The sequence below is a fragment of the Cercospora beticola genome, chromosome 1 (genome assembly GCF_033473495.1).
Source record: "Cercospora beticola chromosome 1, complete sequence".
Classification (NCBI taxonomy): Eukaryota; Fungi; Ascomycota; class Dothideomycetes; order Mycosphaerellales; family Mycosphaerellaceae; genus Cercospora; species Cercospora beticola.
In genome coordinates this window covers 519314-542275 of record NC_088935.1, presented here as the reverse complement: position 1 = coordinate 542275, position 22962 = coordinate 519314, and the positions used below count along the sequence as shown (strand labels likewise).

Sequence of the window (22962 nt, the reverse complement as noted above, 5' to 3'; positions counted from 1 at the left end):
ACTTCGCTCGTGAGCATTGCCATACCTGCTTCTTGAGGTCCGCCGATCATTCGTGGTGCGCTTTGTCTTCTGGACCAGAGCATGTGGCCCAAAGATTCCACCAGCCGACTCTGTCCATCCCCTCGCCTCGAAGTGCAAGCTGAGTAACAGAAATGCCCTTCATATGGAGCCCGGCATCGGCGGCACAGCGCCCAAGCAATAGAACCACCCAAGCCACTCTGGCCGGCGCGGACGGTATCGTTCAAATTATCTAGTGGTACAGAATCTGAGTTTCTGGTCGCACTTAGCTGACTACGTGTATTGTGCTCGAGTAAACCGCCGCACAGAGCCGAAAGACTTTGCAGGCCGCGTGCAAAGCCCCGCGGTCGAGCTCGAAATGCATTACCGAAAGCAAAGCTTCTTGACGGTTTATGAGCATCTGATCGGTTCCTGTCCTGCTCATCCTCCATCATTCCTAAGAAGCACACTTTCTTTTTCTGGCAGGCTCCACCGCGACAATCAAGTATGTCAAAGCAGTTCGACCGAAGAAGACAGGCGACTTTTACAAAATCCGGGTAGAATTCTGTGCACGAAAGAGATCTGACACACATGATCCAGCACATTACAGATATACTTCACACGACTGTCCGAATCAGCCTGCACGAGCAGACGAATTTGGAGGTGCCGGTCTTCGCGTTAGTGATCGACTCTCAAAACGACGTAAAAGTCCAAAAAGCTGACCGTCGTCCTAGAAACGCAAGGGTCCGACTCGCTGCACGCTCTTTCTTACCAAAATGTGGCGCCACTGCCAAGCGTACTTCACATGCAGGCACATCCAAACCATCGATTGCAGTTGCTGTCCACCGCGTCTGCCGAGTCCCTGTCAACACACAGCACATGTCCCGCAAGGGTCGACCAGTGTTCCGTCGCCAAACGAGATGGCACCACCAAGCCAGACCACTTCGGCGGGTTCGCATACGCCGCTGTATTCACATTCGCCAGCAGACTTTCACGAGACTTATGACCCTTCGTTTTCTACGACAGACAATTGGCAACAGACACGGCCTGGACTCAGCCTGAGCGCATACGATAGCAGCGCCTCGAATGGGGCGACACCCGCGGTCGACTTCGGCAATAACGCGTCAAACAGCGGCCATGATTTTCTTCGCCCGCCCGCGGTCAAAGAAACACCTTCTTATCATCATGGTGTACAGTCGCACCCAAGCAATACACCCATGACTGCCAACAATCAATATGGCAATCTTCACAATCCGATTGCGCACCAGAGCCAGCAAGATCACTACCAGGGCAGTCATTATCAGTCGTCAGTGCCACCAGCTGCACATCAGCATATGCGGCAGCTCCGATGGCAGACAGGTCTTGAAGAGCCGGCTTTACATTCCATGGACGAGTCACGTCGCAGAGAGCTATGGATGCAAATGTACGCTGTATTTGACCGGCAAGCAGTAGAGGCCGTGCCACGCTTCGCCCCCTCTTATCTTCAACCGCATCCGACACAGATGAGCACATACAACACGCAGCCGACATGGTCCCACCTGCCAACGGGATCAGCAATGCCACCACCAGGACTACCAATGCCACCGCAGCAGCACAATGCAATCAGTGGGCTCTCGAGCGGCCAATCACTTCAAATGCCCCAAAATGTTGCAGCAATACTTCAGCAACAAGTCGATGCATCCAACGCGTGGTCATACAACCAGACATTCCCAGTCAACGAAGAAAATACGGCGAATTCCTCTGCAACAGCGAGGACCCATGCTCAGAATTCGTCAATATCCTTTGAGTATTGGCGTCCTTCACAAGCATCTGCATTAAGAGCAGATACCGGTGGTGGCGGTGCATCTCGAGCAAACGCGGCTGCCCTGCCGAGTAAGGACACCTTCCTGGCCAACCATCTTCGTGTAGTGAAGAGACCGCCCGAAGAGGAATGTCCAATCTGTTTCCACCGGTTTCGCAATGCAGTAAAGCTGCCTTGCGACCATGTTTTCTGCAGGGATTGCATTAAAAGATGGTTCAGGAGAAGCAATACTTGCCCGTTCGATCGACAGAAACTTTTCAGGTGGCCAGCACAAAGGGTCAGAACTGCTCAAGGCAATGGTGGGCAAATTTAAACGAGCAGCTACTAGGGGTTCGAAGTTACAGGAAGAAATGTGTTAAGCTATGCCGGTAGTTCCGTCAAGCAAAAACCTTCGAGCCCAGTTTCCGCCCTGTACTCAGGCTCGTTATTACGAAAGCTATGCAGTCGTTTCTATATCCTCAGTGGATATCTCTGCGAACCGAATGATTATCAGCCCGCCAGTAAATCGACCTCAGGTAGCGTTTAGTTGCATCTTATCCTGGAGGACTGCTGCCATTCGAGGATGTCTCTGAACTCTACAGACTGCCATGATCCGCAGACATTACACCCTCAGAGGCATTAAGTTCGATCAAAATTTGGGGACATATCGCCATCTTCCATTGGTCCAGCAAATCTGCAGACTCACAACTCGTCAAAATTTTCACTCCTAGTAGTATCCAATTCGTTCTTCCAGTGGAAATGCCTCACCTGCGAATGTCTCTGTGCATCCATGATACCAAATCCCCAGAGAACTCTACCTCTGGCAGTATTCGGACCAATCTCATACTAGAGTATGAGGCAGGCAGCTTGACAGCTCGGAAAGGTCGTTATCCGTGAGCCAGTGCGTCGCGTTGTATCGCACCACAGCAGGCACGGTGGTGGAGGAGCTGGCTACGGTGGTCTAAGGTAAAACGCGGCATGCCTGGAGACCCGTCGGCGTCGAGTCAAGGCAGAAGTCAGAGACATGGAGCAGTAGTTCTAGCGAACAGCCAGCTCACAGGTTGCCAATTGTGAATGCTTCTGTAAATGCACGGACTATGGATTCTGTGAAATCTCACTTCTGGCGGCGTTGCAAGCGATCTCGGGATGGAGAAAAGTTGCAATTGGAAGTGCTTCTGCATATTAACAGGCTGACGCTCCACCAGAACTTTTCGGCGTGGTAGCGTTCAACATGTATGGATGCTGGATATGTATTGCCATTTGCAGACGTCTCTGGAAATCAATGGACTGTTTCTCGCCGGAAAGCCGGAATCCAGGAAGCGCACAGCTCAGCATTATGTTGGAGATACTCTGAGCAATCTAGCATGTCTCTGTGAATCAAGGAACCCTCTCTCGCCGGAATTTTTCTACCCAGGCAGCATTTAATACCGTCTTATGCTGGAGACACGGTCCTTCTGATGATTGTCTCCGTAGAGCCACGGACTTTCAGTTCGCCCCAATATCGACTCCAGGTGGCATTCACTTGGATCTTGTACAGGAAACAACCTGTAAAGTAGATCTGTCTCTGAAGGTCGAGCCTTGCTTCCGCTGCTTGATCTGTGGATCCGTTGGCTCTCTCGTGCATTGAGTTACAGAGTCAGACTATGAAGCCTCAATTTTCAAAAGTCATTTCATTGCTCACTTTACAAAAAGTGGTAGTATCATGCCTATCAAGACCAAAAGGAGACATTTTCAACTGCCATTCAAGGCGACAAGCTATCCCGCCTCCCCCTTCGCTTCCTCCCCTTACCCTTCCCCTTCCGCCGGTTCTTCTTCTCTTTCCACAATCCCTCCCACTTCCCCTCCTTCACTCCATCCTCAGGTAACTCAGCCGGCTTCTCATCCATCCAACCCGGAGTCACTTCAACCCCACCACTCTCTCCTACATCATTCACTTGCCCAATTGCAGCAGCATTTTCTTCTTCTTCCGCCTTTACCTCCTCCACGCATCTCGTACAAACGCAGTCCTCCCTCAACCACAGCCTCAGCTTTGCTCTCCGCTCTTTGACTGGCTTGTAGTGCTGGAAAGCATCGTACTCGATGAAGAGCTGTTCACTTGCCTTGATCGGTCTCTTGGTCTCCAGAATCAACGTCCGATGGTCTGCCAACGAGCGCCAACTCAAATTCGGATCGCAGGAGTGGTTAATGAGAGCGAAGAGAGGGCTGAGGCATGCAGCTTGTGGATCACTCCAGGCGTTGTTGGCCACGCGGGCTTCAAGGGTGAAGAGAACCCACGTATCGAAATTGTGGTTTGCGAAGATGTCGATGCCAAAACGAGTGAGAGCTTCGTTGAGGATGGAGATATCTTTGTCGAGACAGAAGATCTTGCGGAGGTTGGTGTCGTAATGGGGAGTTAGGCGGGCGATGAGAGTGTGATCGAGAGGGTTGAAGATGTTGTCTTGCACACAGGCCAGGAGGCATCGGGCCATCAGGATGGTGTGTGGAGCTTCCGCACCGAGGCGGTCGCGGAGCTGAGGAAAGAGTCAGCGTGAAAGTGGAAGCTGCGAATTATCGTACTTACCCAACGCAAGTCGTGCTCAACAGCATCGCTCTCGTCATTTGGATGCAGCTCATCGAGACAACCTGTTCCGCCGTACAAATTCGACGATCTGCCTCTGTTCACCAAGCTGCTCTCCGCTGTTCCAGGACCAGCACAGCCCTGTCCAACAAGTCAGCAAATGCCCACTTGCACTCTCCACAGCGTTCGCTGATGCAGGAGCCAGAGTTCATGCAAAGACTCACCCAAAGTCTGCTCTTGTCAACCAATACAACCTCATTCTCAGCCAAATCACGATTCGCAAAAACGCCAATCACATCTTTGCCGTTGTTCGGACCAACGCCAAATCCGAACGCGTATCTCTTCGAAAAGCACGGAAGGCTCTCCTTCGTCCCGCATCGCTCCCTGTGAGCCTCCTGTAACTCCTTCTCGATCTCTCCGAGCGTCTTGTCGCTTCTACCCGAATGCTCCTCCTTCATCCACGGATACGCCCTCGAAGAATACAGCCCTTCCTCGCGATTCGGCGCATAATCCAGATTATCCAGAATCATCTTCTCTGCCTCAGACAAGAGCGTAGCAAACTTGACAGCTTGGAGCTCGTGTTCTTCATCGAGGTCGACGTCATGACTTTTCGCCAGATACTCCTCAATATCATCATCCACGCCGTTCATAAACCCACCGTCCTCAGCTTCATCGTCCTCTTCATACCTCATCCAAAACCCCATCTTCCACCCCAGCCGAAAATTCGGCTTCGTATTACCTTCCAAAACCCCAACCACATCCCTACAAAGTTTCGCAGCTTTGAATCCATCTCCGGCTGCCAACTCGGGATATCGAAGGAGTTTCAATGTGTAGCTTCGCTTGATCCAGGTTCTCGCATCGTAAGGATGAGATAGGATTTCTTTGGTGTTCGATGCGAGGATTTGGCCAAGTTGGAGGATCTCTGATTCCGAGTATTGCTTTTCCCAGGTTTCGTAGTCTCGAGTGGGCTGCCATTTTGAGGGGTCGAATGGGATGTCCATGATGAATGTCTTTGTGTTCGTGTTCTTGTGCTGAATGCCAAATGCCAATGCTGCGTGCCGCTTGCCGCTCGGCGGCTCGAAGGGGTCTTGGGGTTACTTTTGATGTTCTTACCTACCTGTGAAGAAGGGTGATGTCCAAGTGGTGTGGGAGGTAGAGCTTGCTCTGTTGGTGGGTGTGGGTGGGTGCTCACTGCGAAGGAGAATGTTCGAGTAAGCAAGTTCAGTAGAGAGTGCACATGTCAAAGCAAGCTTAGGGTGTCATCAACAAGCACTGCCCAAATGAGAAGTGAGAGGTCGAAGTGAGTTGAGGTTTGTTGGAAAATCAACCGCACTCACCTCTTCGAGTCGCCCCCTGCCACCACGCAAAGTGAAGCTCAACCGTTGCTGGCACAAGCGGGCGAGCAAACAAACAATCCACCCAACACCACCCTCACGCGCACACATGTGAAATCAAGTTCGAATATTTCAGAAAAAACATTGCAATCAACCTGCCAATGCCTTGAGGCCTGCAACATCTCTATGTGACTGCTGCGCGATCGAATAAAGCAGCGCCCGTGGCCCATTTGACCCCTCGGCGCTTGTGACCGCCTCTCATTCTCTTTTCATCTGCTCGCTATTGGCCATCACCACCTCGAAATGCTTGCCTCCAAACACGATTAGAGCTACACATTGCTAGGACACAAAAAGCCACGAATCAATCAGATCCCTCAACTGCGCTTTCACGCAATTCTCCTGCGCCGCCCGGGAGAAAATGCTTCGTGCGAAGGTTGGTTGAGAAAGGGGTTTATTTTTTTGCTTTGGTGTTACGCCGCCCCAGTCCAGTTCAGCCTGATAGCATTGCGGCGTTTGGTTCGTTCTTCTTCTCGCACACAAGTAAAAAAGGTTCAGTCGGATTTCTCGCGAATGGCCTGCAGTCATCATCGCGGCGCCGAAGTTCTGCCGTCGCTGTCCATCGGAGGGCTTCGCCTTCAGTCGTGGTGGGATAAATATGCCCTTGATGCCTTCCCCATGAATCGAACTCGCTATGCCAATAAAAGTTGTTGGATTTGTACTTGCTTCTGCTGCATCGGATGTCTCGCATCCCAAAGGTACGACGTCTCTCTGCGTCGCCGATGCCCAAGCTGTTGGGTATCACAAGAATGGTATGCTCGAATCAGATATCCTCTCTGCCCTTACAACATCAAGTTATGCAGGTTGCGTTGCACAATCATATCTTGGACGCTCTTCATCGTCTTGTCGAGGAGGTTCGTATCGGTGGCGTTTGTAAAGTGTACATATGCATCCTTCTCGGGATCTCGGACCAGGTTCCTGAACTTGGTTGCGAAGAATTGTTGGCCGGCGTCGACGTCGCGGTCTCCTCCTGTATAGTCTGGGAAGTGGTCCTTGATGCGTGCCTTGCCTGACTGGACCTTTTCTCTGAACAAATCGATCTTGTTCAAAAACAAGATAAGCGCAGACTTTTCGAAGTATTTGCTGTTGGCGATGCTCTCGAAAAGCATCAGTGCTTCATGCATTTGGTTCTGGATTCAGTTAGCTCTTACCCCGCCACGTCAGGTATGCTGTCACTTACGCCATTTCGGTCTTCGACCAAGACATGGTCGAAACCGCTGATTGCGACCAAGAAGAGCACCACTTGCACGTTGTCGAAGACATGGATCCACTTCTTTCGTTCTGATCTCTGTCCACCGACATCGAACATGCGGTACGTGAGGTTGCCGGTCTCGAAAATGGTCTCGCTGATTCCGGTCGTTCGTAGACGCGCTCGCAAAATGTCCTGGTCTGATGGGAGGAAGTCTTTGGCGAACAGCTTTTCAATGTCTGCAAAGTAATATGTCAAATTGTCGTGCAGTGCGTATTCGTTGCCCTTCTTAATGGCAGTTTGCACGCCTGCATCGCGCCACAAGCTGGTGAAAGCCTTCAGGCAGTCCAAAGGCATTGGGTCTTCAGGGCCAATGTCCGGATCCGCGGCAACAATCTCGGCGTATCGCTGGCAGATGTCAGTCCATGCATGCTCACCAAATGGGGAATCTGTGACATACGATATTGCTTGGGTCGGCGAAATCGACCTCCTGCTCTTCCATAGCGCCAAACACGACCTGGAAAGCGTGCAGCAGGTTTTGGAAAATGGTGACTTTCCATTGTTTTCGTTCTTCCTTGGAGAAGCCTTTGGTGTGGATCAAGCGCATCTGCTTCAGCACTGTAGACTTGCCCGATTCTCCCGCACCTGTACATAGCCCGTCAGCGATCGCCCTGCGGATTCTCGCCGTGTCGTGATGCGTGCTCACCCAACAACAGCAGCTTCACCTCCTTGGCGAGGCGCTTCTGATCCTCCCGCAGCTGCTTCTCGATCTCCCTGCTCTTCTTCGCGTCGGGATCATCTTTGCTGCTGCTTCCGAAGCACATGATGCTTCCAAATGCCATCAATGACTCTGCGGTAGTGTTCGGGTCGCAAGATAGGCGCAGCTGGTCTGTCGCGGGAGCGGGCAGCAGGGTGGGCTGCTGGGGTCGGCCGCGTGGAGATGATGGCGTTTCGGGTGGTGGTGCGTGGGCGCAGCTGTGCCTGTCTGTGTGCTGCGCAGAGGGGGCAGGCTGTGCAACGCGCGCGGAGGGTACGCAGCAAGCAGAGCTGTGCGTGCGAGCGGGCTCGGTGAGGTATAGATGCAGCGCCCGGAAGATTGGACTGACACTAGCGGAGGAGGAGAGGAGAGTTCTATCGCCAAGCGGCGCTGGGGGCTGGCAGCGGCGGCGGCAAGCACGGCCAAGTCTGGCACAGCGATGCCCTCATCCCAATCATGCACGCCCCCCCGTCGCTCTATATACGTCAATCGCCCGGTCTTTTCACCAGCGCACCAAAGCAGAGTCACACGCTGCGCTGCTGCTGCGCGAACGCTCCCTCGCCCGAGTCTTTGCCGTGGCCGAGTGTCGGCAGCGTGGCGGCGGTGATGCTGCTCCTGCACTCCTCTCATGGCACAATCACACCCTCAGCAACGCGAGAGGTGTGCTCTCACGCCCGGCATTGGGCCCTGCAGCGCAGCACAGCGTCAGCGCAAGGGGCGGGAGTGTCGCCTCCGCCCACGGAACACATGCGCGCGGTCTGAAGCGAGTCGACGTGCTCCCGCTCATGGAACCGTTGGCGACGCGGCCATGGCACTCGCGATATAGCCGGGAAGATGGCGAAGTTTGCTGCTATTCTGGAAGGCCAACCTGACACGCCCGCGACTCACGACGGCGATCTCATTCGCGTGCGCGGCGCGTGGGAAACAGAAGTCTGCTTGCCTGACTCTTCCTCTGCCTTCGGTGTTTGACTACTGCATGCAACGCAAGATGAGCCGGCCGTGCCAACCCGCGTCGACCGTCTGCATGCTCTGTGCGTCCATACCCTCTGCAAGTCTGCAACTACCGGCTCTCGATTGCAGTCTGAAATCACAGGATCGTATCATCGCTCAAAAGACCCAGTTTTCAGCCCTATGCACGGCCCGTGCCAGCTCATCAGCACATATCAGCGCTACTGTCACAGCCAAACAATCATAGCTTTGAAATTGAAGGTCACAGAGACAGTCGTAGAAGCTCCACCCTTGAAGACCAGCCCAGTGCAGCCCCCAATCCATTCCTGTGGAACATCTCACAAACACCGACCCGCGAGCAAAGGAGCTGCAGCACTACTCACGAAGCACAAAAAGGAAGAAATTCTCCGAAACCCACGAGCTGTCGTGCATCAGTGTCACACTCTAGCTGTGCTAGTACCACTCCCTACCACGCTTCGAAACCTGTGAAATGTAACCCAAACGCGAACACGTTGCGCAAAAGGGAAAACGCACGCGAAAGCAGAAAAGAAGTCGAAGCAGCCCCAACGTAACATGACAAGGATATAGCATCCATCCTTGCTCGGCCACGTGTTCTGCATCATCCGAGGTGTCCACAGTCGGCAGTTTCTGCCGTAAAGATGACAAGAAAAATGGGAAAGGTTCCATTGTATCTTTCCCGCTGACGAGAGTCCGCAGGATCCGGATTAGAATGCCGCCATCTGATGCACCTATGATGATGTTTCATCAATCCTTTGGAGTAGAACTATCAACTGCCGATTCTGCGTAGGCTTCACGGTCCCCACTTCTCCTCAGCACACCACGCACAAACCACAAGTGACCAGAAGCCTTCCGTGCAGCAATCGTGCCTCTCTAGCTGTGAAACATGCAGGTCGTACAGGTTACTTCCAATTGGCCGAGTCTCACTTGTACAACTGTGCCGAACTCCAGCGGGGCGGAGAGAAACACCAGTTCTATACGAAAAATAGTATCAAGCCAAGGCGTGTACGGAGAGCTTGTTTTATCGTCTCGAGGCTCAGTCATCGAGATTCGCCGAAAGTACTCCCACCACTATTCGTCATTGCCATAGACATGATGCCTGCGTCAGAGCGCTTCATCTGCAAGACTGGTGAAGACCACTGACGCAGACATGGTGAAGAGCAGCCACCCTCAGTTTTCCGCAGCATCTCCAAGCCTCGAAGAGCCAGCCTCTCCATCGCTTCGTCGCTTTCGAAGCCTCGGGTCTGTGGAAATCGGCGGAGATACATGAGGATTGGGTCCGGATGGCCCATTTTGTGGCGCATCCCAAATGGCCCAAGGCTGGATAAAGGCGGAGTCTCTGGATTTCCTTTTCATGCCTGCGCGGGCGATCTCTCGCACGTTTATGATGCCCGAGTTCTGCGGTATTGTGCCAAACCTACCGAATCTGTTCATGACTAACAAAGTATTTCCGCTACCCTTTGCATCGTCTTGAACGGTCAAAAACTGGCTGGGCTCGACTCGGAAGGTGTTGGAAGAACTGGCGGTGTCAGCGGCGTCCATCAGGGTTCCAGTAATGGCCTCCGTCGCAATAATGACTCGGCCGTTTTCGATAGCGCCAATGGTGGCCAGGTCTTTTTCAATTTGTCCCCAGTCGACGTTGCTCGTAGCACCACGATACAGAGCTGTCCCATTGCCATTGCCGTTGCTGTTCTCCTTCGCAGCCCCTGGATTGAGCATTCTCACGATTCGAAGTACAATCTCTGAACTTTGGTCGTAGAGTTTCTCCATCAGAGTCGTCCAAGGTATCCCTAGTACTTGCTCCGCCACCGAACGACAAGCTGTCTCGACATTGACAGCGCAACACAGCATCTGGCGATCGTCGGTATTGTTGAACTGATCTTTTGCCTCCAGGAGTCGTTCACTGAGGCAGTGCGCAAAGTCTGAATCGTGCTTGGCCAGGTCGCGTAGTTCGTCTCGGGTGAACGACGACAAGATGTGGCGAATCTCTTCGATGAAGATGGGAAAGTATCCAATCAGTCGCTGGCGTGCATATGATTGCAAGTCGGCCATATCATACTCACGGCCGAATCTGTAGACCAGGAGCTCGTGTCTGAACATCTCGTGCGTCGTCTGGACGCTTTGATAATATTGGCCGCTCCGATGTTCATCATGGTCCTTCCTGTAGGGATAACTCTCATCGTTGCCTCGGTTTGTCCTCCTTTTGACAGAGAGCTTCTGCGCAAGGCTGTCCACTTCGGGCGAGTACTCGCCACTTGAACTCCATTGAAACATCCGGAGGATGATTGGGTACTAGATATCTTCCTCTTTCCGGATGTCAACAAGGGTCAATTTTGGTCCGCGTGTCGTTTTGAGCCCTAATCTGCAGATTTGCTCGAACACTGATTTAGATAGTTTCGTGGTCTGGTTCGGCAACAATGCTGGCGGTGGATGATGGCTGGCGTCGTACCTCGGAAAACCGACACTGAACATGACGCTGGGTCTGCACAATTAGTACCATAGATTTGGAGCTTTTGTCAGAGTCAACTTACGCATGATCATTACTGTTCGCAACTGCTTGTGAACGCACTGGACTCTCGTTCTCGGCGATGACTGTGTCGGTCGAGCCGCCCTGCATGGTGCCTGATAGTGATGCGGTGTAGATGGTTGCGCAAAGTCGGTCGAAATGGTTTGTTGTGTGCTGCCTCCAGACTGTGTTGAATCAGCGAGAGCAGTCAGTCACAGGTTTCAAATGCTTCAGTCGGCAGCCGCCATGAGCTGCAGGCACGAATGGTGCGCCTGGAGGGTACTCGCTGCCGGGAAAGCGCATTTCGCGATGCGGCAAGCGCCATCCTCTGCGGCTCGTGTTTGTTCTGATGTTCCAACCCGAGGGTGCGAGAAGTAAAGGACCAATACCTACTCCAGGGACTCGAACGCGAGGTGATCTGCTGTCTGCGGGATGTCTCACTCGCAAAAGTGCTCACTTGATAGCACATGGAATCATTCGATCTTTCTGACAAGCGGTCTGAGGTCGCCGCCCTCAACGAGCTCCTCCCCTTCACCACCGCCAATTGGCTGACCCCAGCCGTCACCGACTTCCCCAATGATGCGTGCAGGCCGACCCGCAACAATACAGCCTGGTGGCACAATCATGTTTGGCGGAACAACAGTGTTGGGCAACACCTTGCAGCTTTCCTTGAGCATGCTAAAGGGACCCAACACGCAGTTCTCGCCAACATGCACATGAGAAGAGATCACCGCCGAGGAGACGTGCGTTTCAGCTCCAATGAAGACGTTGTCGCCGATGCGCATGGGGTAGAATGTCATCTCGCCGTGATGTAATCGCATGGGAGGTTGCAAGATGCAGTTGGTAGATATTATGCTGGCTCTGTGCACGTCTTAGCCCACGAGTAGCACTGCGCAGTGGGACAGCGCTGACATACTTTCCAATGCTGATGGCTGTTCGAGGAGCTCTTGGCTTCTCGCCCTCAGCTGGTGGCTTTTCGATCAAGTGCAGGTCGCCCCGCATGTGCACGCCTGCCATCACGACGGACTTGCCACCGAGCATGATGTTTTGCTTCCCTTCAATGAACGAGCGTCTTGAGATCTTGTTGCCAGTGTCCTACCTGGGTCAATTCGTGCTCAGCAATGTGCATTTCGTTTTGGGCTCACTGTTGTGATGTATTCGGTCTTCGTCGAGCGACGCGTCCCGGCAGTCGGTCGCGTCGCCATCTTGTCAGCGTTTCCTGGAGGACGTGAGCTGATCGGAGCTCTTCGTACAAAGTTGTACTTTGCTCAAGTCGGTCAAGGATCAGGCTCGTGTCTGTGCCTTTGGGGATCGCTGTTGTTGCCAAGCACAAGCGCCACAGGCACAGCCACTTTCGCCGTTCACTGATGACTGTGTTCCTGCGTCAAAGCTGTTTGACGCCCGACTGCAAACATTCACCTTCACCTGCCTCGCGATTGCGGCAACGTTTTTGGCCTAAAGCAGCGGCGGTGTCTTGATCCTGTGGAAGTGACTCAGGTTGGTGGCCTCAGGAGCGCTTTCATAAACAAGTGGCGCTTCCTTCTCGACGTTCCTTACAACCACACTTCCAAATTTTGAGCAACAGCTGTTTCGCGCATCTTGAGCTCGCACGTCGTGAAATCCAGGACCAAAAGTCGAGTTCAGACGATTGACTACCACCGCTTCACGAAGGTGTGCAGGTGGGTTTCTCCGGCTGGCGCTGAACAGCCACAGCATCGAAGGCGACATCAGGTGCACGGATCCTCAGGCCGCATCGCAAGGTTCCACGAACATCGCAATCATGGCGCTCTACGAGGGCGCGCCATACCGGGCGCAGGATCCTCATGAGATCGCTGTGATGGTGCGAGGCTTCGAGGACAACAAAGGCAAAGGAAAAGGCAAAGGTGGTTTCTCATGCAAGAAGGCTACCTTCGCCGTCAATGGCACTAATATTCAAGTCGACTCGTGGCGCATGCAAGATTGGGATTACAAGAAGCCCAACTTGCCAAGCTACGCCAGAGGCCTCTTTACCACAAGAACGTCCAAAGGCACGCCCGAAATCGCCGTGCGAGGTTACGACAAGTTCTTCAATCACGGAGAAGTGTCCGAAACAGAGTGGAAGAATGTTACAGTCAACACTCGTGGACCATTTGAGTTGAGCGTAAAGGAGAATGGTTGCATCATCTTCATTGCCGGACTCGAAGATGGTACTTTGATCGTATGCAGCAAGCACTCTACTGGTGACCGAGGCGATGTCGAGACTAGTCACGCATCCGCAGGAGAGAGGTGGGTGGATAGACACCTTGCGACAGTTGGAAAGACCAGACAGCAGCTTGCGGCACAACTTCGAGCAATGAACGCCACAGCTGTTGCAGAGCTGTGCGACGACGAGTTCGAAGAACATGTGCTGGCATACACGCCCGAGGTAAGTCTTGCTATTCTCCAAAGATTGTGACCATCACGACCGTTGCGCTCGTGATCGATCAATTTTGAAGCTACAAGATGGCTGACGATTCACGCAGGCCGCTGGACTTTATCTGCATGGCATCAACCTCAACCTACCTGAGTTCGCCACATACCCTCATCATCTGGTGGACCGATTTGCGGACGACTGGGGTTTCAAGAAGACAACGTACCTCGTCAAAGACGATATCAATGAGGTCAAGTCATTTCTCGATAAGGTGGCGGAGACTGGCAATTTTGAGGGCCGGGATACAGAAGGCTTTGTCATTCGGTGCCAGTCGAGGGCCAACACCCAAGTGTGGCATGATTGGTTCTTTAAGTACAAGTTCGAGGTATTTCTACCTGCCCATCGATGACACGGCATGTGCTGATCTTACTGAAAAGGAACCTTATCTCATGTACCGGCAATGGCGCGAATGCACGAAAGCGATCATCTCTGGAAAGGAGCCCAAATACAAGAAGCACAAAGAGATCACAGCAGAGTATATCATGTTCGCCAGGAAGAAGCTACACGGTAACCCAGCACTCGCAAAAGCGTACCAGCACAACCACGGGATCATTCAAATGCGCGACGAATTTCTGGCCCAACGAGGTCTCACCGGTGCAGAAATCATCCGCCTCGAGGCTCAGCAAGGTCAGGTGTCAAATGATGCAGTGACTGGAGATGTGATTCTTGTTCCTGTAGCCACTATTGGATGCGGCAAGACCACTATCGCTTTGGCTTTGTGCAAGCTGTTCGGATGGGGACACATACAAAACGACAACATCACAGTGAAGCGCGGGAAGCCCCAGGCATTCGCCAATGCATGCTGTGCGGAACTGGAGAAGTACGACGCCATGATCGCTGATCGCAATAATCACCAACGACGCGAGCGCCAGCAGCTGATCCAAGATGTCCAGCGAGTTGTGCCCAACACACGTTTCGTGGCGCTCCACTTCGTACATGACCGCGGAAATTACGAGCATATCAGAACCGCGCTGCGAGACAGAGTACTCTCGCGTGGCGACAACCACCAGACCATCCACACTAGCAAGGGAGCAGACGAGATCATTGGCATTATGGAGGGCTTCCTGCATCGATTCGAGCCGGTCAACAGCGAAGCACCTCCTGACGATGGATTTGACCTGGTGATCAACCTTGATCCTGTTCTTGAGTCTCGCCAGAACCTCGAGACAGTCATCACCACACTTTACACTGAGTATCCAGCTCTGTTCCACAAACGAGAGATGCCCACGCCGGACGACATGGACGAAGCCATTCAGTGGGCACTGAGTGACTACACTGTTGACATCAAGCACGAGATCAAAGGCTTTGAGAACAAGAAGCCCAAGGGCAATAATGCCCCCAAGGCACAGCAAAATGGTCAGGCTCGCCCGAAAGAGAAGAAGATCGAGTACTTTTGTGTGCAAGTACCCGCTGGACGTGTGGTGCCAACTCTCAACGCCATGTTTGCCGACACTCCAGCCGAGACCGCTCGAATGTACAACACCCTTCGCAGTCAGCGCCGCATCCAGAGCGAATTTCATGTTACTCTCATCCATCGCGCGAACGCCGCTGAGCATCAAGAAGTGTGGACACATCTAAACGGATTACACGCTCAAGCCGCGGCTCCTACCGAAGAGCGCGCCTACGCACTGAACGACCCCAAGATTGGCATGGCGAGAGTACGGCTCGAACGTCTGGTATGGAATCACCGAGTCATGGCGTTTGTCGTGAGGCTGTCGCCATTTGAGGGAAGCAACGAGCAGTTTCAGTCCACAAACTCCACTGCGCATATCACTGTAGGCACAGCGTCCGCGGACATCAAGCCAAAGGAGTCAAACGACCTGTTGGCTACGTGGTTGCAGCAAGGTGCCAGCGGTGCGGAGGGCAACGGTATCTATGAGATGGCTGTGAAGGGTAGCGTCGAGTTGGAGGGTGTCGTGAAGGGTGTTTTATCGAGGTAGAGGGAGACCTGCAGTCCGGAAACGAGGCACGAAATTTTCGATTGGCAGTCATGAAATAGATGGAAAGTCATACAGTAATGGCATCTTGCACTTGCATGGCCGATATTAGCGATAGCGTCGAGCATCAGTCGTTACGCCACCTTCCTTCGCGACCCTTTTTTCTCCGAGTAATTGTCGTTCCAGCTGTTCATGCCCGCTACACCACAGATATTGCGATCTATCGCATAATGGATTTCCAGATTGATTTATAGTCCTCTGGCTGTCTATTAGAAACGTGGAAGAAGAATGGGAAATCAAGGATGCATACATGGTCATTTTTGGCTTTGCAGTACAAACTTGCAATTTCAAAACGCCTCATCCCGTCACTCCTCATCCAATCCTACATTTCTTTCATTCATATTGCGTCAAAGTCATAATACAAAGCGGTGTCCAGCACACGCTTCCAACCCCCAGTTCCTGTCTGCCTTTTCTTCTTAGACGCGAGATGGGCCGTTAAGTCTGAGCCTATCCTTGGTCTTCTGACCGAGCATGACTTTACTCAGATCTGGCTTCCAAGCAGGAGTGCTTTTGCCTGGCTTGAGCTTTGTTGCGATTTTGGCGATTGCTCCGAAGAGGTTGGGGTCTGCTTCGCGAGCTTCGAGGAGTTGGATCTATGAGTATTGGGTGAGTATTCTGTCGATAGGCGTTGATGGTCTGGAGCTTACTTCACGGGCATCGAGAGTAGAATCCACTGGGATGGCGTTGGTGATGGTGAAGAAGGCCAATGTGGTGGTGAGGAGGCTGGTGAAATGCATGTTTGTTGTTTGAGGAGGTGAGGTTGTGCTGGAAATGGTGATGGAGAATGAAATTGTGTTGTGCTGTTACTGTGTTCGTTGCTGATCTGATGATCACTCATCGATGGCTTTGAGCTTTCCTTTAATACATTTTACCTTCTATGCCCGATCTCGGTGTAATGCATTTATGGTATTGCATCCATGCTCATCGTCGCTGTGAAGGAGAGCAGTCCTCTGCAATGCTGGAAGGACTCACCGGTTCAGCCTGATTCCCTCTGAACGTTCCAAGACACGGTCCCCAAGAATTAGGGCTTGAGTGTTTCGGTTTTTGGGCTATTTCGCGGCATAGTACTTCAGAAAGTGTTGTCTTCCACCGAGAGCCCTGTTCGTTGTCCCTTTGGTATGTGCGATTGCCTGAAGTCGTGGAAGGGTTCAGCCTGATCTCCCTGTGAACTGGCCAAGACTCCGTCCGCGATAGATTCGATTCAACTATCATGGTGCTGTATGCAGCATAATGTCTCAGAATCCATCATGTGACCAAGCGTGAAGCCCTAAGAGACCCCTGCGATCCGGAGTGAAGAAAGTAGGTCATCGACCGTAAGCTCAGAATTGATCTGAAACAGTTTAGTCATGCCAATTCTCAGCCTCTTCTATAGAAAGAGCCTAGATTCAATTGAGGCAACTATGTTTGTTCCAAAATCCCGGACCGAATGCTCGAGATGCTTTGTCCAGACCGGAAGACACCGAACGCGCCGAGATCGAGACATTCGAGTGTTCTTGAACGCTGGATCATGGATCGCGCATAGCAATCGCGACCTTGACTATACGGCGTAGAGTCTTGTGTAGACCGAACAGGTAAGGCATACATAGAATGTTGGTGTCATTGCCGCCAAGCAATGAAGGCTATGCTGCGATTCGCCTTGTGATCCGCGGAAGCCGCTCCATTGCCATAGCGCTCTCATACTGTACCCATGAGAGGGCCGTATAACGGCTTTCTTGCCTGCCTTCACCTTGACTTGTGATCCGGGCTTCACGACATCGCTTTCGGCCTTTCCCTCGGAGAGATGCTGCAGAGGCATGAAGCTTCGGTGGCAAGATGTGTCGGGCGACCGTCCATAGGGCATCACACCGGTGATGTCTGTGAGCATGAGGCGCCGGAAGTCTTTGCTTGGCACGTAGTGAGATACAGGTCGTGCTATTCAGATCAGCTGAGTAAAGAAAGCCTTGACCAAAGTCAGCCATCATGGGCGTTGCAACTCCGCCGACTGGGTTGAGGACGTGCGTCGTGGAATAATCTTGTCGGTGCCAGCATGGGCAATATTCGAGCTTGCTGTTGAGATGTAGGCATTAGCAAGTACGCCGCTCGTCTGAGAGCAGACACAAGCGCCTGGGCTGGTGGTCAGAGATTTGAGTAGGAATGACACTATGGCTTGTCTGACAAAATGATACGGAACGCGATTGCCCTGTCCAAGAGCAAAGCAACTTGTCTTTTCTGCTGGCGGTAAGACGGAAAGATACTATGCGGCTGGGGGCTAGACCGACGTGAGCAACCTTCACCTGAGTAAGTGAAAACAAAAAAAAAGAAGATCAGAGTCTAATTACACCTGGTGGACCAGGCGTACGAGGGACAATTGAGCGCTGTAGCGTACTACACGGACACCCTACGTGGGACTCGAACCTGTTTTGCTGTTAACAAATTGTCCAAGAAGGCTGAACTTGCATGCGTAACTCACCCACAACCTCAAGATCTCGTCCTGCAGTGCCAGATTTAATCCTGGACGTGCAATAGAAGTCTTGCGCGCTACCATTGCGCCAGCACTTTGACCAATTAGCGCAGGACTGGAAGGATACCGAAGCTGCTTGACTTACGGGCTGCGAAGATCGTAGTGAAATGATTGGTCAGCCTGATTGAAAATAATATATGAAGGCGACATCTAACACATCGCCAGAGGAATGACTGTGGAGCCCCAGGGCAGGCAGCAATGATGGTTTGTTGAGGTCGACGGGCGAGAAAAAACTCTGCGGGTGGTGGGGTGAACTTGCCAAGCTTCTGACGTGGAAATTGCTGCCTCAATTTCTGGGTGTTTCCCCTTGAAGCTCTCGAACCTTGGCATATCATACATACGGTGGGGCTGAACGCTCTTCTCGGTGGAATGTGGTATGACTGGCGTTTCCAATATGCTGCAGCTGTCAGAGACTTAGTCGCTGTCGGATTGATCCAGAGCCTCGTCTCGAATCCCTCCCGCATCTTCCACTTGCTCCTCCAGTGCATCTTCCATTGGCTGATCATCTTCAGACTCTTCTTCGTCAGGCACTTCGTCTTCTGCTCCCTCTTCGTCATCTTCTTCCTCGTCGTCCTGGTCATTGGCGTCCTGCTCATCGTCTCCGTCATCGTCGACCATGTCCTCATCACCGCCCGGAGTTACTGCTGCACCGTTTTCAGCCTTGAGTTTCTTGGCTGGTCTGTCAGTTTCGTCTTCAGCGCCAGCATTGCTAGCGCCATTTGTCGTCGCCGCTGTGGCTTCTCCGTCTTTGGCGATCTCTGACGTTTCACCTTCGCCTGTTGGCTTGTCGGTGGCAGCGTCTTTGTCTGCTTTTACTTTCCGTCGGTAGGTGTTGCGCTTATCACATTGGGTATCATTATATTCTGTATCATGTCAGTGGAAGATCTTGGAGGCTGGCAGTACATGGCTGAGATCTGGCACCTACTCTTTAACTCAGCTTCCAGACGAGGTATGAACATCTCGTATTCTGAGTCTTTGAGGGCAGCCATTACGTCTTGCGGCGCTATCGTCTTCTTTCCTGCGGCTTGTGCGTTGTCGTTGGAGCTGGTGGCGGATTAGTCCCACTGGTAACTGTGGCTACGACATCTTGCCATGAGAGTGTGATCTTGACTTACTTGGAAGCGATGAAGTTCACAAAAACTGTCGCGCTCTTATGCAGTGCCAGTAATGCATCCTTGTGTATCTGTGTGTTTGGCGGTAGGACTCCTTTTGCCTGGAGAAGCGGCGTTAGTCCACAGCATGCTCGCAGGAGGCCAAATCAACATACTAATCTCGCAACCATCGACTTCGGCAGTGACAAGTCTTCCACGCTGAGCCCATCCTTATCTTTGCTGGCCTTCGATTGTGCTACTGGCGTGCCTTCTGGGATCTCTTCTGGTCCATTCGAGGTGGTCGACACGTTCGACTTCCGCCCGGGCATGATGTGTGATTTTCGCGGAGTCTTGCAGATGTGACGCGTCGGGTTGTCTGGTCAAACGGGTGCTGATGAACTTGATTCTGGATGGTGCTAGTCGATCTTTCGCCGTGATGCTTGCTACAGCACGGAGACGTGACAGTTTCGTGTTTGTGTTTAACCGGATCTGCAGCTCGGGACGTGCCGGCTGCCGAACTTGACACCAAGCTCGACTTCCTCTTCCGTTTCTCTGTTCTCCAAAAAGGACCAACACGAGCCATTCATGCAAAAGAGCCTACGTGCATGTGACAGCTTTGAAACATATCGGCCGGACTCTGCTATGACAGATCTCGCATATGTGGCTATTCGCCGTGAACGAATTTCACCACTCACTGCTTCACACCAGGGTCGAACGAGTAGCAAATTTCACGGAGCCTTCTACTGGCAAATTGGCAGAATGGCTCGCTGTACTGGTACATGGCATCGAGATGGCGCACATACTCTGCAGACACCTGGCTGATGTTATCTGGTCATGAAATGAGCTATCCATGCCAAAACCGTAAGCAGCTTGTCCTCCATAAAGTCTAATCTATATTTTTGGTCCGGTGATGTACCCAAGCATCACGCTATATCCTCCTCAATGCCACTTGTCCGCCTAGCTGCTTACTCTTCACTCGCGAGTCTCACTCTGATAGTGAGGCCATGGAGGAATTGGACTTAAAAGAGCGAGTTGTGCTCAGGAGAAAACGCATCGATCTACACAGCCACATCAGAAGCAAGGGCCACTACGGCCTAGGTGCCCATGTCACCAAAAATGACATTCGCTCTATCGAGCAACCCACAGCAGAGCTTCGAACCACGCTGGCGACTACATATTGGTTACAAAGAGCACTGACAGATTTGCCCCTTTCTCCCACAAGTCAAGCATCTCTAGAGGAAAGACTTCGCAGAGAGTCCGAATCATCGCCAAGTACATCTACAAGATCTGCTTCATCCACTTGCGATATCAAAGGCCCCAGCTTAGTCGACATACCAAGAGAAGTACGAGCAGCAATCTACGAATACTGTGTTGTTGGGCAAGGGCCAATCTGCCCTCTACTACGATTTTCTGACGACTCTTGCTCGAATAAGGAGCATTTCTCGAAAACTGGTCTCCCAGCGTTGGCAGAAGCCCTTCCCGTTCTGAGCAATGAACTGAGTACGATGTTGCCAGCCTTTTACAGATCGAACACTTTTCGATTCGACGTGCGCGATGACCACGGCATGGAGACACTCTATCGATGGATGGAAGAGAATGAGGAGGAGAGCTCAGCAGCGAGTACGGTCAGCATCAGGCACTGGACCTGGTGGCGGACACCTTCTGGACAACGGGAACATGCCGCTGATGAGACTGTCTTATCGCTGTTGCCGACCGGCCTCATACGACTCACTCGGAGAGGTGGCAAGTTCGATCCGGCGGTATGCAACTGCGACATTGAGGATTTCATGTACATGCACTGTCCGCGCTGGAACCTCAACAAGCCCTGGTCTGTAGCTGAGTTCGTCGATGCCCTGCGCCAGGAAGACGAGTTGCTTATCCAGGCGGTCACCAAGTTCGTGGGCTTCATACAGCAGCAAAACAATGGCTTTCACGAATGGCGCAACTGCCCGAAGTCGTGCAGCTCGTGCGGAAAAGAAGTGATGCTGCTCAGTTCATCGGATGACGTGTAAGATGCGCGAACTTCGAGAGGTTGGGCGTGCATTTCTTTGAACTGGCATTGCCTACAACCTGCTCTCCCCGTCCAGCTTCATTTGACTCGTCTTGAGAACGAACGGTGCGCTCTGGCCAACCATGAGCGAAGTTGGCATATGACACAGGCAGGCCTTGGCTGTTCTTCGAGGTTTATGTGAGCCATGCAGAAGCCGGTGGAACACCAGTGCCTCGTTTGCGTTCACATGCGGTTCACTTGACCCTGCAGCTCGCTCATAAAAGCGCCACTCTTGCAGCAAACATTTCTCAACCCGCAACTTCAACACTGCCGATGTATTACGACTACAATTCAAAACATCCACCGCAACGACTCAAGTAACACCATTTTCATCTTGAGCGGCGTGTCAGCTTTGTCTGTACTCACACTCCATGACTCCCAATTCCGACATCACATCACAGCTCTGACACGGCAACTCAAAGCGCCCTCAAGTCTTCATCGGAGTTCTCTACCAGCAGCTCCAATGGCAAGTCCGCCCAACGATCGCGAGAGCTTCCTCTCCACGCAGCTCAAGAGCGCCACCGTGGAAGAGGGCGCAGAATGCGGCATCTGTCAGGATCTCCTCAAAGAACCGGTCAAGCTACCATGCGACCACGTCTTTTGCAGAGAGTGCATCACGCTCTGGCTCACAGACAAGAGCACCTGCCCGCTCGATCGTGGCGTGCTCTTCGAGAGCGAGGACGATTGGGAGACTGACGATGAGGGAGAAGGTCCGGAATCAGTCGAGGCCATGATTCAGAGCCTGAACGAAGGCGCGAGAGAGATGGAGAGAGTAATCCCGGCGATTCAGCAAGCTGTCCGAAAGACGCGCCGCAAGGTGGAGAAAAAGTTTTACGGGCTTTGGGGCTCTTCCAACGAGGGTCTAGCATCACAAAGCGAGATCGAGCAGGCACGCGAGGAACGCAAAACCTTTCAGAATGCTGCTGAGGTACTGCGATCTGGAGAGCAAGATCAATGGAAAGGAGTCTACACAAAGTTCCTGGCCAAGGCTACCGAGGATTCGGGTCGCGAGATTGACAGCCTGGACGACAGCCAGCTCGCAGATGCAATCATCCTCGCGGAAGCCAGACGAGCGCAACTTCTAATGGCTATCACATCATTCACAGCGCTGATAAACATGGCAACGACCCTGTCTATCCTGGTAGATGTCCCACCCGAACTTCAGGGGATCTCAGCGCTGTAATCTAGATATCGGGGGCGCTGATCGTGGACACAATCAGGATTCATTATCTTACGACACATGCTCCTGCAACTCGGCTGCGGAACTGGCCTATCCAACCTGATCGAATGATGACTATCTGTGTTGTTCTTGCCTTCAAGCAAGAAATGCCGCAAGAGCACAACAGAAGACCAGACACAGCCGCAAGCAGGTCCGAACGCTCGACGCGTTTTCGTCGACATTTTCAATACCCACGCGAATTGATACAAGGCTTCTGAAGAGTATTAGCAAAGTGTCTCAATGAAATCAACACGGTACATTGCTCTTCATCCATTACACATTCTCCCTCTCGGCGATGCATTTCTGCGCCGAAGAACTATAAGCATCCTCTAGCCTAGTCATTCACTCACAGAGGACATATCTGTTCTCAGGCAATGACTCATCTACTGTACTTGTGTAGCACTCCACTGCGATTTACTGAGAGCTCGATGACACTTGCTCATTCACCTGTCGAACCTGTTCACTTCTCCAATCTCCCCATACAATTAAATCTCAACCTTCAACCTGCAACAT

At 52.4% G+C, this 22962-nt stretch overlaps 11 protein-coding genes and 1 non-coding gene across 12 annotated transcripts; 4 read left to right on the top strand and 8 right to left on the bottom strand.

The window, feature by feature from the left end:
* Positions 1–917: 917 nt before the first annotated feature.
* Positions 918–2111, top strand: RHO25_000243 (uncharacterized protein; the record flags this gene model as incomplete). Its single annotated transcript, XM_023592865.1, has 1 exon — positions 918–2111. The coding sequence occupies one exon, from the start codon at positions 918–920 to the stop codon at positions 2109–2111; it is 1194 nt and encodes a 397-aa protein (XP_023459843.1).
* Positions 2112–3519: 1408 nt separating this feature from the next.
* On the bottom strand, positions 3520–5335 carry RHO25_000242 (uncharacterized protein; the record flags this gene model as incomplete). The annotated part of the gene is made up of 3 exons (XM_023592864.1): positions 3520–4287; positions 4338–4475; positions 4559–5335. The coding sequence occupies 3 exons, from the start codon at positions 5333–5335 to the stop codon at positions 3520–3522; spliced, it is 1683 nt and encodes a 560-aa protein (XP_023459842.1).
* Positions 5336–6507: 1172 nt separating this feature from the next.
* RHO25_000241 (uncharacterized protein) lies at positions 6508–7738 on the bottom strand (the record flags this gene model as incomplete). The annotated part of the gene is made up of 4 exons (XM_023592863.2): positions 6508–6855; positions 6906–7322; positions 7375–7559; positions 7621–7738. The coding sequence occupies 4 exons, from the start codon at positions 7736–7738 to the stop codon at positions 6508–6510; spliced, it is 1068 nt and encodes a 355-aa protein (XP_023459845.2).
* Positions 7739–9807: 2069 nt separating this feature from the next.
* On the bottom strand, positions 9808–10737 carry RHO25_000240 (uncharacterized protein; the record flags this gene model as incomplete). The annotated part of the gene is made up of 1 exon (XM_065601993.1): positions 9808–10737. The coding sequence occupies one exon, from the start codon at positions 10735–10737 to the stop codon at positions 9808–9810; it is 930 nt and encodes a 309-aa protein (XP_065458065.1).
* A 192-nt stretch (positions 10738–10929) lies between these two features.
* Positions 10930–11254, bottom strand: RHO25_000239 (uncharacterized protein; the record flags this gene model as incomplete). The annotated part of the gene is made up of 2 exons (XM_065601992.1): positions 10930–11119; positions 11169–11254. 2 exons carry the CDS (start codon positions 11252–11254, stop codon positions 10930–10932), a joined length of 276 nt encoding a protein of 91 aa, XP_065458064.1.
* Positions 11255–11616: 362 nt separating this feature from the next.
* Positions 11617–12348, bottom strand: RHO25_000238 (uncharacterized protein; the record flags this gene model as incomplete). Its single annotated transcript, XM_023592861.2, has 3 exons — positions 11617–12004; positions 12060–12238; positions 12289–12348. 3 exons carry the CDS (start codon positions 12346–12348, stop codon positions 11617–11619), a joined length of 627 nt encoding a protein of 208 aa, XP_023458669.1.
* A 575-nt stretch (positions 12349–12923) lies between these two features.
* Positions 12924–15532, top strand: RHO25_000237 (uncharacterized protein; the record flags this gene model as incomplete). The annotated part of the gene is made up of 3 exons (XM_023592860.2): positions 12924–13547; positions 13645–13917; positions 13970–15532. The coding sequence occupies 3 exons, from the start codon at positions 12924–12926 to the stop codon at positions 15530–15532; spliced, it is 2460 nt and encodes an 819-aa protein (XP_023458670.1).
* Positions 15533–16005: 473 nt separating this feature from the next.
* RHO25_000236 (uncharacterized protein) lies at positions 16006–16326 on the bottom strand (the record flags this gene model as incomplete). The annotated part of the gene is made up of 2 exons (XM_023592859.1): positions 16006–16182; positions 16237–16326. 2 exons carry the CDS (start codon positions 16324–16326, stop codon positions 16006–16008), a joined length of 267 nt encoding a protein of 88 aa, XP_023458663.1.
* A 1677-nt stretch (positions 16327–18003) lies between these two features.
* Positions 18004–18130, bottom strand: RHO25_000235. The gene has a single exon. It is a non-coding gene; the product is annotated as a tRNA-Arg (tRNA).
* Positions 18131–18503: 373 nt separating this feature from the next.
* Positions 18504–19509, bottom strand: RHO25_000234 (uncharacterized protein; the record flags this gene model as incomplete). Its single annotated transcript, XM_023592858.2, has 4 exons — positions 18504–18952; positions 19015–19133; positions 19205–19302; positions 19357–19509. The coding sequence occupies 4 exons, from the start codon at positions 19507–19509 to the stop codon at positions 18504–18506; spliced, it is 819 nt and encodes a 272-aa protein (XP_023458664.1).
* Positions 19510–20184: 675 nt separating this feature from the next.
* RHO25_000233 (uncharacterized protein) lies at positions 20185–21192 on the top strand (the record flags this gene model as incomplete). The annotated part of the gene is made up of 1 exon (XM_065601991.1): positions 20185–21192. One exon carries the CDS (start codon positions 20185–20187, stop codon positions 21190–21192), a length of 1008 nt encoding a protein of 335 aa, XP_065458063.1.
* Positions 21193–21693: 501 nt separating this feature from the next.
* Positions 21694–22413, top strand: RHO25_000232 (uncharacterized protein; the record flags this gene model as incomplete). Its single annotated transcript, XM_023592857.1, has 1 exon — positions 21694–22413. One exon carries the CDS (start codon positions 21694–21696, stop codon positions 22411–22413), a length of 720 nt encoding a protein of 239 aa, XP_023459244.1.
* Positions 22414–22962: the final 549 nt, after the last annotated feature.